This window comes from Telopea speciosissima, chromosome 1 (genome assembly GCF_018873765.1).
Source record: "Telopea speciosissima isolate NSW1024214 ecotype Mountain lineage chromosome 1, Tspe_v1, whole genome shotgun sequence".
NCBI lineage: Eukaryota > Viridiplantae > Streptophyta > Magnoliopsida > Proteales > Proteaceae > Telopea > Telopea speciosissima.
In genome coordinates this window covers 7,884,237-7,898,447 of record NC_057916.1, presented here as the reverse complement: position 1 = coordinate 7,898,447, position 14,211 = coordinate 7,884,237, and the positions used below count along the sequence as shown (strand labels likewise).

Sequence of the window (14,211 nt, the reverse complement as noted above, 5' to 3'; positions counted from 1 at the left end):
CAGAAGGTTTGGTTTGATCTTTAGGAAAGCAATTCCAAACTTTGTATGTGATTTTCCCACTGAAAATGCACAGAAAGTGAAGTTCATATAGAACATGGATGTAAAATTCTTTGCCTCTGCTATAACTCTGTGTTTTTCCCCACAAAAAATGCATAGGAAGTGAAGTTCATATCGAATAGGGATGGAAAATCCTTCACCTCTATAATTACGTATATTTGTCTTGGGTTTAACATAGTTGTTGAGATGTTACATAATTTTGCACTGTCAGAGTTTGCTAGTAGCATATTGATTTCGTCATGAATTTGAACATACAAAGCTTGTCCCAGGTGACACTCTCAACTTGTGGTTTGAGTGAAGGAGAAGATGCGTGAGCTCATTAGGTTGGTTGGGAGCACAAGTTAATTGTGATTTATTGGTTGGTAAAGAATTGGTTTTATATATGAGTTTCTTCATATGTTACATGGTTGAATTGGATTAGGATGATGTGCTTTGGTAACGAATCCCAAGTTCGAGTCCCAATGAATGAAGTGTTATATGAGGTGGGGGGAGATTTCGTGTAACTGGAGTTTTCCCTTGGACATGAACCATAAACCTGGGCTGGTTCAAGGGTTTCCTCATTAGTAAAAAAACATGGTTGAAATGGGGAGAAAAAACATGCTGGGGCGTATCCACCGTGATTTAATTTAATAATTGGTATCGGATTAGTCGTTTCGTATTGCCGATACCTCAACTTAGAGGGACAGGGGGAGTGTAAGATTTCCTCTTAGGTGTACTATCATAGCCTCCTATTTGGTTTCTAAAACCGATTTAGAGATGTTGACTAAAGGTGGTGTGAGCTAGATCCAATACTTGTGAGTGATAATTAGCGTAATGTTGGGTTATACTAAACACACCCTAATGGTATGAAATTCAATGTTATATGTGGATCTAGGACATTATTCTTTTAATGAGAAAGGAAGCCCATTTTTATTACTGGATTGGTTCCTACCTCACTCATATAGATAACTCACTCTTACTTATTAAGGGTTGAACATAAGGAACCCAAGGGTGTGATGAAAAGAAAGTAGACAAGGGCAACAATGGAGGTGGTGTGAAGAGGAAACAACAAGAGGGGAGCTGCTCTACATCTAACTATGGATTCAAGTATACCACTAACCCTCCATTGTTCTTGTTCATGTATGCCCATTGATATCCATGATTAAACTTCCGCATCAAGCTTATTCTATTAGGGAGGAGTTAGGAGCATGGTTTAAGGTATTGGTATCGGATACAGGTGATCCGTATCGATATTGCTAACCATCGATCTTGAAACCTGGGCGATCTCGTGTTGGTGGAATAGTACAGAGTAGGGGTAAAACTATACCAAAAAAAAAACACTTTTTAAGAAAATTAGGGGCAAAATTGTCCAATACAAACTGATCCATCTGATCCGTATCAACATCTTATCGATTTTTGAGAAGACCGATAGTTGATCTGATACTGTGCACTAAATCCATGACTAGGAGGGGAGGGGAGGGGAGGAGTGGCCTTCTCTAACTGGTGCCATTAAAAGCAACAAGGCTAAGGAGGTTACGGAAAAATCTTTTGATATGAAAACTTTTCCTAGGAGTTTGAGTCATTGCGCTAATTTCTCGAGTGTATGTTTGGATGACTCTTGTTCCTTCACCCTCCCCATGATCAGGGCCAATTAGGATCAACTAGGCCCGACCTCGATGGCAGGTTAGGGTTGGATTTTTCAAGCCTTTAGTGGGGGTCGGATCGGGCCTGGGCCCAGCTAAGAGGACTTATGGGCTAGGGTTCTATAAAGCCTAGCCCAACCCGACCCTGTTGCGGCCCTATTCTAAACCATGAAAGACATGCATGATCATGCAATAAAACCATCCATCCTATAATCAATATCAATATATCAATAATGAGATGATAGATCAAATAGATGATTTCGATGACCATGACTAGGAAGTTCCGGGTGCAAAATTTTATAGGTCTAATCTTGATTCATGCAATCAGAACCATCCAACTTGACCATTGATTGTTTGAACATGCCAAGAAGGATTAGATGAACAATTTTATGACCATGTCCATTAAATTGAGGTAGTTTAGAGGATTAAGTTTAGCCGTTAACTTTGATCCAAAATCATCCCATCAAAGTCAACGAATTTTATGTATTAATCATGAGATGAGATATCTAATAGGGGATTTAAATACTTGTGATTGGTGGTCTAGAGATATTTAATGATCTAAAAAAATATGAAAGAAATAGGGTAAATTATACATCACCTCCTAGTTTTCAAACGAAACTCAGATCACCCCCTGGTTTAGACCCCAATATGACAAATTAGTCCCTACCGTTAGTTTTATAATGTTAAGTGATGATGTTAGCCAGTTAAATAAATTTAAATCCTTAAACTACCCTTGACCAATGTTGAAGATGGAGGAAGGGTAGTATTGTAAATTTAATTATAATGTTTTAGTACAAGGGTAAAATAGTATTTTCACACTAATAACTAACAACAGACTAACATCATTACTGTAGAGGGGGTGATTTGAGTTTTTTCAAAAATCAGGGGGTGATCTGAGTTTCGGTTGAAAACCAGAAGGTGATGTGTAATTTACCCAAAAAAATATTATGTTTAAGGATTGAGTTTCCCTCCACCCGTGGTGAAAAACCCTAGGATGGTGGGTGAATCGTCCCCATGGGTGGAGGAAAATTTTGTCCTAACGTTAATTGAAAAATTACTATTTTATATCCAAAAGCTACATGACTAGTTATGTATAGTATTTGACTCTAATCCACCATATACTAGTAGATCGTACATCCGACACTCATCCCTCTTATTTCGCCATATTGTCAAGTGATCGGAGAAGATTTATAGTCTTCTATACGAAAAACTCTAGGTCGACAAGTCATATTTTTTAAATGATAAATTATTAGTATCACAGTGGTTGACAAATATATATTCTCTCATGTGGACATATCATATGTCTACTTCGACCGTTGGATAGAGAAATCTTGTTTAAATTAGTCATTGACAAATATATAATTTGTTATGCGGACATATCATATGTCCATTCCGATATTACTGTCATACTGTGCACTCTCCTAATTCTTAAATTAAAATTTATTTTGTGACTTTAAGAAACATCACCTTCCATTATTACATTAATAACTATTATTTTTTTAATTTTATAAAACCCCAATAACTATTCTTTTATTAATCCCATTGAAAATTAATGGTTACCAATTACACCTTATTCCATTTTAATTTACAAAAGACACCCCACCTATCGATCTTTGTGATTTGTCGCCCTGGGATTGGTCAAGGACCCAGTCTTGTCCTTTTCAATGTCCACTTCCAATCTACGGAATCCTTTTCAAATGGTTTGTTTCAGATCACATGTGAAGACTGGAAAGAAAGTAAGAGAGAAACTAATGAATGGGATCAAGATGAAAGACGACTAACCTTATTCGGTTATTCCCCTCCTCCCGGGACTTGGGGACAAAGATAATCTACCTATAAAGATCGAGGAACCTTATCTTATGGGCCCCACTTAAAATTTAATAAAATAAAACTATATACATACATAAATACGCATGCCATAGGAGTCCAAATTAAAATTAAATAAAAAATTAGGACTTGTATTGTAAATAATAAAAAATTTGAGATGAAGAGTAGAGAAATCAAAGACCTACCCTTTCCTTATTTTTAGTCTGCCGGAATATTTACTGGCCAGCCCCCTCTGCCTGCCTCAACCCCGACAGTCAATAAACAACCCCCTTTAAAAAAGTTAATTATTAATTGCCCACACCCCTCACCTAACGATCGCCGTCAATCTGCCAACGCCGTTTGCATTCATTGATAAGCCAGCATGACTGTAAAAAAACTAACCCTGATTCAGCTAGGATATTAAATTACCAAAATAACCTACAGTTCTTATGCATGACGTCATATTAATTGTATGCGATTATGCGCCTTTCAAGGTTTTTGGCCGAACCGAATCATTGGACTAAAATGTCCTCGTTACGTTCCAACTAGTATCCCTAAAATTTCCTGATTTGTACAAAGGATTTGGGCCTATTTCTGGTAATCAGAAATAGAAAAAGATTCCTGAAACTGCATAGAATCTCGTCAGTCTTTTCCAGGTTGTGTTGTACACGTGGCGAGCATGCAACGGAGGAGACATTCAATTATTATATTTGTCCAAAAAGTGGGTCCTCATACTGATGATGCCACGTGTGGGCAACCGGAAATATAATAGGCCTCAACCCTACCAAACTACGGTCTGGTTGAACCGGAGTTATCGCTAAAAACATGAAGCCTGGAGAGTTATGAGAACAGTTTTTCGAAGCTGACCCCACCGGTGTAGTAGGCCAACAGGGAAACGACACGTGGAACCGGCTGGTCGAGTGTGGGGGCAGAGTAGAATAGAGGAAGCGTCAGTGTCACTGTGGTGATTAGGGTGAAATGTTGAGAGGAGCTGAATGATTTTTATTCATCTTTTTGCGCGTGAAGAAGAAGCTTGTAGGGGTTTCAGGGCACGCGATCGCTGTTTTAGAGAGAGAGAGAGAGAGAGAGAGAGAGTTTTGTGGAGGTGTAGCCAGTGTCGGAGAGTGGATGCGCATTGCGCACTCATCGTTCAACTTCGAGAGCGAGAGAGAGAAAACCTAGAGAAGAGGGAAAAAAGAAAAAAAAATTCCTAAGCGAGCGGGAGAGAGAGAGAGAGAAAGGGGTAAAAGGAAAAATCTCGGTTTGCGTGGAAAAGATGAACTGAAAAAGAGGCAGCATCGACAGGCGACAGCAGACAAGCGAGTTTGCAGGAATACTCAAGTTTCATCACTTAAACAGTTAAACATCGATCACACATCGTCTCTCTCTTGGGTTGCTGCTTCGATTTTCTGTGGAACACAAATTTCTGTTAGAGATCGAGCTTGTTTTACCATTATATTGGATAATTTCTGAATACTTCGTTCGATCGAGCTTGTCTGGACAGAAATGGCGAATTTTTGAGCGTGTTGAGTAGAAACAACGAGTTTCCAGCATATTCCCGCAGATTCTGAGGCATTTCCTGTGGTCCCTATCAGTGGAAACATAGACTAGGTAAGAGATTACGGCTGCAATAGTATCTTTGAATCTCCTTAGTTTCATTGTCGCTGTAGATTTGAGGGGTTAGTGGACTTAAAGACTTTTTTGAGTCTATAGTCCTCCTTGTTCGATTTCTTCGTCTTGCCTCGTTCCACCTGTCTTTACAGATAGGCGTCGTGGTACTCGTGTTATCCATCTCTCCATTTTTTTCCTATTTTGGGGAAACACCTGCTGCGGCTCTAAAACAAAGCTGGCCAAGGAGAAATCCTTAGAGGATCAAGCATCTTTCCTTGTGTGTTCATTCCAAGTTAGCTTTATTGGTTCTTGAAGAACCTTTTGCATTGCATGGTTCTCCTCCGCCCCTCTGACCGAGCTATTGCCTGCATAATCGGATTTCTTTTTATCCCTTTTTTCAGGTTCTGATTTTTCATCCAACCTTTTCTGGCAGAAGCTTCACCGGTGTTCAAGGTACGGATCAACGGCGGCAGATATGGTTCTTGAAACATCAGTTTCTTATTTACTTCATCGGCGTTAAAGATCTAACAGCTTTGTGCATTTAAGGCGAGCGTTTAAAGTTATAATTCCGGGAGTGGGAGCGGAACAGACTGACACGAAGTCATTTATACTGTTTAATGAGCTGTTTCAGCCGCACCTGAGTTAAATAGCTCTCCCATTCGTCGTTAAGCATATCCATAAGCAATTAATAGGGATTGGTATAATAACGAGCTCTATGCTTTACGGGTTGCTTATGGAGACCACAGGGTTGGGGGGTAAAATACCTGGAGTGATGTAGACATCTGAGTACGGAATCTGTATGGTTGGTGAAGATTAAAAGCTCACGGTCAAATTGCCTTTGACACAGGATTTCTCCATCTGGTTTGTATGGGGTGAAAAATTCTCTCTCAATACAGGAGTGAGTGGGTTGTTTTGGAGAGATTGATCTGGCGGTTTGGTTCGGAGACCTTCTCTACTGTCGAATAGAACAGGATCACCTCTTTCGTGTCTTCTTTCTGGCAAGACTGTGTTGTAGATAGACTGCTTGTGAGGATCTTATATTGGAGTTTCATGGCAATGGCTTCATTAAATCATTCCTCTGAAGGACCCAACTCAGGTGCATTTTTTTTTTTTTTTTTTAAATTTTCGTCAAAATATTGAATATTTCTCGACTGCCTTTAGCTTTAAGGAGAGAAGTCCGGGATGTTTAAAGTTTAATATTTTTTGGGATGTATGAATTGGTTGCAATAACTTTTTAGTTTCTGTTCTTGGGGAAGAGAAAATTGCTTGAATAACCTTAGAAGGGTATTTCACTGATTATATGGAACTATTATAGGGAGAGGAGATAGGTTTCTTTCTTTAATCTTAATTTTGTTCTAAGCTTTTGCTTTAAGCTGTTCTATTTTCGTCCATCCGTACACAGATTATCTGGCAATGTAGATAACTGAGTGGCTCATTTATACCTAAACGAGCTGCATTAACCTGGGCACCTCAAAATGAGACCCACACCTGCGATTGACATTGACCTTAAGTTCATTACCCCATGTCTGATCTCAGACCCTATTCTAACATTGGCATTTGGCAATGTCATTACCTTTGACCGTGCATTTCTCTGATGATTGTTCAATGTGGCAATTCGTCTTTGCACTTGTGGCGTTACTTCTTGTGTTGCTTTTGTTCGTGTAGGTGTAAGATTTTGTTCTCTTCTTATTGTGGTTCAAGCTGCATATTCAGTGGAAAGTCTGCAATCAAAATATTATGCTCTGTTCTTGTATGGAGCATGTGGTGCTCAAACTTGATATCTGGTTTTTTTTTATGCCTCTTTTTTCCTCTCCCTCAAGTTCTTTGTGGTTTATTTATGTCTCTGTCTGTTTTTTATAGGGGCCTCTGCTGATATTTTATACAAGGAACTCTGGCATGCCTGTGCTGGCCCTTTGGTCACTGTACCTCGGGAGGGAGAACGGGTTTACTACTTCCCCCAAGGTCATATGGAACAGGTAGATTGAACTGCTCTATTTGGTCTATTCTGAGGAAAATAAACCTAAGAACCTAGGATCTAATTCTAACCATACATGGATGATTGTTGAAAGATGATTTAGTGCTAAATTAAAGGGGGAAAAACCTTTAAAAAAGGGAAAAAGGAAAGAAGGGCCTTGGAAACTTTATTTGGTCTCAATCTGCAATAAATACCTCTTTCATTAAGATCAATTAATAGATATAATTTTAAGTGCGGCCTCCTTAATGGCAATGTGAAAGCTATCTGGTTGGACTTAAACTGCAGTTACTTTGTCATAATTCTGGGATATGCTTTTAGGTTTTATTTTTTCTTTAATATAGTATTAGTGTGTATCTATATACATATGTATTGGGGGGGGGGGGAATTGTTTGGGAGTTTAATTCAAGACTCCACTCGTCAGCTTTTATGTTCAGAGCAAATCTTACGTGTATGGAAACAAATATACTTTTTTTTTATTTTTTAAAATTCCTTAACCCAAGATTTGAATTGCAATTTTGTTTTTGGTTCGTGTATATTTGTAAAACACATTTTATCAAACTGTGTCAAATCTCGCTTAAAAATTTTCTTAATTCTCAATTCAGTCAAAAACTGTGAACATATTAAGCTTCTCTTGCATTAGGGAAGGATGAACAAATTGTACATTATTTATATTTGTTTGTTTGCTTATTTAATATCTTATTATAGCTTGAGGCATCAACACACCAAGGTCTGGACCAGGAGATGCCATCATTCAATCTGCCATCAAAAATCCTATGCAAAGTAGTTCATGTGCACCTCAGGGTGAGTATGTGCAGATCATTTTTATGATTCTCACAAGAATAAGGGCTTGGTTAACTTTTCCTTTTCCCTAGTTATTTCATACTCTTTCTTTCGACGTGTAGGCAGAGCCAGAAACTGATGAGGTTTATGCACAGATCACTCTACTCCCTGAACACGATGTGAGTTTTCCTGGTATCCGCTTAAAAAGTGAATTATTGGTATTCTATATAACAAGGACATGGATGTGAGGTGTCCGACAGGGTTGCGTCTGTCCGCATTTCTCCTTCCATCCTCTTCTATTCATTTTTTTATAAGAAGAAATGTTACATTCTTCCTGGTGCATAGATCCCATAATCGGTATTGATACGGGTTAGCATGGCCATAAAATCTTAAATAGCATGTTGTCGGTATATCACTAGTATTGAGAGTCTGGTTTGAACATATACCTCGTAATGCATTGTTTAGGAATTAACTGGAATTGCTGGTGTGCTGTTTCATGTCTCTTTTGTTATTTTCCTCCTACCTTGGGGCTAGCAAAGTGAGGTTACCAAGCCTGATCCTCCACTTCCAGAACCTCCAAGGTATACGGTTCATTCGTTTTGCAAGACACTTACTGCTTCTGACACAAGCACCCATGGGGGATTCTCTGTTCTTAGAAGGCATGCTGATGATTGCCTACCACCATTGGTGAGCTTTTAATTCAACATTAGCTTCATTTTGGATTGTTCAATTAGGTGTCATTTTTCCACTCTAAGCTGCATTGAATTCTTGTTCCCTGTTCAGGATATGTCCCAGCATCCACCTTGGCAAGAATTGGTTGCCACAGATCTGCATGGAAATGAATGGCATTTTCGTCATATTTTCCGAGGTTTGATTCTTTTAACTGAATTTTGAAGATCGGGTTACAATTTGATCTTTGTGTTGGGAGTTCTAGTCTTTGCTTTATGAACTACTGTCAATGTCCAAAGCCAATTGCTTTCAGGGCAACCTCGGCGTCACTTACTAACAACTGGATGGAGTGTCTTTGTCAGTTCCAAGAGACTGGTAGCGGGTGATGCATTTATATTCCTTAGGTAAGTTGCAGCACTATTTATTTGATTAAACATTTCCAGTTTTATTGATTATTGATTGTAACGCTGTGAACTGCTGCATTTTAACAATTTAATAGAGGTGAGAATGGAGAGCTGCGTGTTGGAGTAAGGAGGCTCATGAGGCTGCTGAATAATATGCCATCGTCTGTTATTTCCAGTCACAGCATGCATCTTGGGGTACTTGCCACTGCATCTCATGCCACAACAACTGAAACCCTCTTCTCTGTTTTCTATAAGCCAAGGTTTGGTATCTCCTTATGTTCATAAAAGTTGGTCTTTTATGTTATTACAAGTGTTGGTTCTTTTGGCTATTTCTTTCCATTATCTCAAATTTTTTTCCTCATTAATGTTCAGAAACTTCTACTCAATTGAGAAATTGGATATTAAGTTCTGATTTTGAGTCATGTGTGTCAGTAAGAAACTCCCTGACTTTGAAACTGGCAATATTTTGATAACAAACCTTCAATTTCATGAGAAATTCTGTATTAAGAAATCCATATTTTGATGACAAGCCTTCAATTTCTCATGAGAAACTTCATTTTGTTAAGAACTTTTTTTTTTGGGTAAATATTTAAGGACTTCTTGATCTACCTTTGGGTCTTAATGAGATTTCTACTTATTAAAACACAAGGTAAGATCCACTTTTTTGAATTAGTGGGGTGCTTTATCTTCCTGATTTCTCCAAGATTTTTTTAATGGCAACCTAATTAAAATAACAACTTTCTTTGCCTATGATGTGCTATAAAAAGATTTGTGAATATGATAGGCACAGGCATGTGAAACTAGTCAACTGCCATGAAGTAATATTGGGTCTGTCTATTGGTTGAATCTTCCTAATTCTAGTTTCTGTTTGTTAATAAAAAACAGACAAGTATTTTGCTGAACCAGTCCTATTTCCTTTCAGGACAAGTCGTTCTGAGTTTATCATTAGTGTCAACAAGTACCTTGAAGCACAGAAACACAAGTTATCTGTTGGGATGCGGTTTAAAATGAGATTTGAGGGTGAGGAAGCTCCTGAAAGAAGGTATGTTGTGTTATTGGCTTATTATTTTGATATGCAGTGGAAATATCCAACTACAAGCTTGCTTTCTATAATTATACAGGTTCAGTGGTACTATTGTTGGTGTTGGAGAGGCTGCATCTTCTTGTTGGGCAGATTCTGAGTGGAGATCGTTGAAGGTAAATTCTACTGGATCTTGTACTTAGTACTGGCCTGCACAATTTTTTCAAGTAATGAAGATTTCCAAGTTCTTGGCTGAAGGGCTAGTGGTATTATAAGTAGCCTTATTTGGGCCTTTAACATAACATACCCTTTGGTTGTTGGATGTCAAGGCTTTGATCACGCACAGTCATGTTTTTGCAATGTTCTCATGGTGGTTTCAGTTGGCATTAAAAGCCCCACTTGAGAGTTGAACTCTGGAGAACTTGTTAAGGTCTTCGGGAAAGATTGCTGGATACTCTCTTGAAATTGTCCAATCACTCAAAGGCCTTGGTGTATAGGCTACCTCAACTTGCTCCTTGTGTTGAGGTTCAAATTGAATGCTAAGACTCTCTTATGCAGTCTATGGATTATCTTGGCATCCTTTTGTTTTCTCTTTATTTTCTGTTCTATTCGAGGTAATTTATTTGTCTTGGAATTGTGAATGATGTCATCCTGATGTCTAGGTTCAATGGGACGAACCATCATCAATCCCACGTCCGGATAAAGTTTCACCATGGGAATTGGAGCCATTAGTGGCAGCTGCTCCTTCGAACTCCCAACCAGTGCATAGGAACAAACGTGCACGACCCCCGGTTTTACCTTCACCAACTCCTGATATTTCAGTATTTGGTGTGGATTTTTTCCCCTGGTACTGTTTCATTGCTTCTTTTCTTTTTTGTTGATACCAATAAGAATGGCATTTTTCCTTGTCCAATTAGGTATGTGGAAACCCAATGTTGAGTCTCCATCGACTTTCTCGTATTCTGGCTTACAAAATGGGCGAGACCTGTATCCATCGCCCAATTCTGTTCCCCTCTTTTCCTCCATCACAAAGGCAGGCTCTCTTGGATTCAACGGAAATAATTCTCAGGCTGCAGTTTCCGGCAATCCAATGTACTGGCCTAACCATGCAGAAATTCCAACCGATTCCTTGACTGCAACTGTTAATAGAGCATCTGGAGAAAAGCGACCAGAAAGTGGTAGTGGTTACCGGCTGTTTGGGATCCAGTTGGTTGGCAATTCTACTTTGGAGGAGGCTTCACCAGTGGTAACTTTGGCTGGTGGAGTGGGGGAAGATCAACCAGCTCCATCCATGGATGCAGACTCTGATCGGCAATCTCAGCCATCAAATATCAATTGTTTTGATATGCCTCCAGTGAGCAGTGAGCCTGAGAAATCATGCTTGAGATCTCCACAGGAAATGCAAAGCAGGCAAACTCGGAGTTGCACCAAGGTATGTGAGCAATGCACTAATTTCCTATTTAACAGTGTTGTATAGACTTCCATAAAGATGATGCTGGTTCTGACTGGGCTATGAATTGGAAGACATAACAATTAGTTGTTGACAAGATAATGCATCTGAGATAAATTGTAGGGAGTCGTCCAGGAGATACAGAAGTAAAATAGAGAGAGAACAAATGGCAAATGCATCTTACTGGTGCCCATCTTATACTTGACATGTGAGCAGGGATCCTGGGCCCTATCTGTCCACAATTTGGGCACACCTGCTCTGCCACGTGACAGATATTTGGGATGCACAGCTTGGCTTCTCTAAGTGTTAGTGTAGGAAACTGTTACCGACCATTCCCCTTCACATATTATGCTAACAGAAAGAACTATAATGGTTCCCAGGCTTTATTTTAAGTTCTTTAAGGTCAGAGTTCTTATATGCATAGGTATTGTCCTTTGAGAATGGCATAAAAGAATAGCACAGGAAAACCTATCCTCCTGTTACTCAAGTTGGTATTAGAATTTTCCTTTGTTGAGGGAAGAGCCATTTGTACCACATTGACTAGACAGTTGCTGTAGTATAAGACCTCATGTATTTCAGCAATGGAATTACGGAAATGATCATCCAATTTAGCCTCTAAAATGTTTTATGAGGCACTTGGTCTGCTCCTTTTCTGATTTGCTTTTTTAAACAAATGAAGGGAAATATCCATTTTGTAAGATGGAAATCCTTATTTAAATTTAACTTTTGCTTTTGTTTTCCTAGCGAATGACTATTAGGTGCAAACCAAAAACAAAATTGATAAAAGGGCGTACCCAGTGCAGGAGGCTCCCGCCACTGTGGGGTCTTTGGGGGGGGGGGTTGTCATAATGTACGCAGCCTTACCCCCTCTTCGTGGAGAGGCTGTTTCCTGATTGAAACCCACGACCACTAGGTTGCAATGGCACAATTTTTGCTGTTGTGCTGAGCACCACCCCTCTGTAAAACAAATTGATATGATATTTTTTTTTTCAGGTTCACATGCAAGGAATGGCTGTTGGGAGAGCTATCGACTTGACACGATTAGACTGTTATGAAGACCTGGTGAGGAAACTTGAGGAGATGTTTAGCATTGAAGGTGAATTATCTGGACCCATAAAGAAATGGCAAGTTGTGTACACGGATGATGAGGATGACATGATGATGGTTGGGGATGACCCTTGGCAGTTAAGTTCATTCAGACCCTTTTTGACTGATATATTTCTTTGTTTTTACTCTCTCTCCCTCTTAGTTGGTGGGGGTGGGGTGGGGTTGGGAAACAACTTCTCTTTTGGCCACCTTTTGTTTGACCTGCAAGGCTATTTTTCTTTTGATAGACAGTGCCTTCAATGTATTATGAATTTACCCCAGCATTCTATCATATAATTTCTCTGAGCAAAGGAAGGATTTGTTATGGAGTTTGTTTTAAAAGGACAATAGGCCTGAAATAACTATTGTTAAGAGTGACAAAGAAGGATGTGGTTGCTTATGACTAAATAAAGCATCAAGCCGATGGATATAGTGGAAAGGCAGATGTGCCAGTGTACTTGGACTGGGCCTTAATTGAATTATTCTCCATGGATTGAACTTTGAGGTCTGACAGTCCTGATAGGACGTCAGATGCAGCAGCATAGCATAATGGTGGGTCCATGGTTCTCTCCCAAAAAAAATTGCAGTTGCATGATTGACCTTTGAGTAGTGGCACTTGGGTGACTGATCCAGAAAGAACATGAACTCTTCATTCAGCCCCATCCCAAAAAGAGAGGGAAAAAGGCATTAGAATGTACTAGCCCCCCAAGTGCGTAAATGTGAGGGTTGACCAGAATTTCTATTTTAGTACCACTCCCGTGTGCATGTGTCCTTGATCTATAACATATGCACTACAGTTGAGGACTCGATTGATCTTTTGGGGCTTGTCTATACATCATTGATGACTGAAGCCTATTACTCTCTTTGGCTCGATGCTTACAGATCAGCTGCATTGAGCCTTACTGCATCGACCTTTCTTTTTTTAAGGTGGTTGGGGAGGAGAGGTGTAGGTGCAGTTTTGAAAGCAATCGAAATTCTGTGCTTTCCTGAGGCGTCGTCCCTCTGTCTCTCTCTCTGTTTTTGGGGAGGGGGGTTGGGGTTGTAAAATTCAGTCTGGAATCTGGATTTGTTGCAAGTGAATGTTTCTGCAATAATCTTATACCCTTTGCTGCCTTTTGTTTTTCTGTTCTTTTGCAGTGAGTTCTGTAGCATGGTGAGGAAGATTTTTATTTACACGGCGGATGAGGTGAAGAAATTATTGCCAAAGACAAAGCTTCCGGTTAATGGCGAGGCTAAATCGGGAATCCAAGACTCTGAAGTGGCAGTTAACGGCACTGAAGATCAATCGCCCCTTATTGGGCCAAATTCCTGACGTGTTACTCGTTTGTCATGAAGCAGAAAGTGTGTATTCAAAAGGTATAAAAAAAGGTGGAGGGAGGAGAGGGGAGAGGATATTAAAAGGGAAGTGCACTTACTCTGTAGCTGTATCCTGTATGTCCTTTTGATTTCTATATTTTGGGGAGGCTGTGTTGCTGTGGCATGTAAAGTCTGGCCCATGCTGTGTAGCCACACGATTTATAGTGGAATTAGTTCTGTGATGGCTAGGTGTTGGGTTCTGCTATATCTGTTGTTTTACTTCGGCCTGAATTCATATGATTTCTATTCCGATTTCATGGGTTGATTTTTATTTTGAAAATTGTTTGATTTGATTTTTGCATCTATTTTTTTTTGTTTACATTTGATCCTCCCAGGCCCAGCAATAGTAGGAGCCTTGTGCGTCATTCTTTAAT

General features: G+C 39.4%; 1 protein-coding gene across 1 annotated transcript; it reads left to right on the top strand.

The window, feature by feature from the left end:
• The first annotated feature begins 4,887 nt into the window (after positions 1 to 4,887).
• Positions 4,888 to 13,858, top strand: LOC122670951 (auxin response factor 1-like). Its single transcript, XM_043868006.1, has 15 exons — positions 4,888 to 5,096; positions 5,530 to 6,192; positions 6,957 to 7,072; positions 7,777 to 7,872; positions 7,974 to 8,030; positions 8,386 to 8,538; positions 8,635 to 8,719; positions 8,834 to 8,924; positions 9,020 to 9,184; positions 9,847 to 9,966; positions 10,046 to 10,121; positions 10,608 to 10,773; positions 10,863 to 11,377; positions 12,389 to 12,579; positions 13,619 to 13,858. Exons 2-15 carry the CDS (start codon positions 6,147 to 6,149, stop codon positions 13,791 to 13,793), a joined length of 2,052 nt encoding a protein of 683 aa, XP_043723941.1. The 5' UTR covers positions 4,888 to 5,096; positions 5,530 to 6,146; the 3' UTR covers positions 13,794 to 13,858.
• Positions 13,859 to 14,211: the final 353 nt, after the last annotated feature.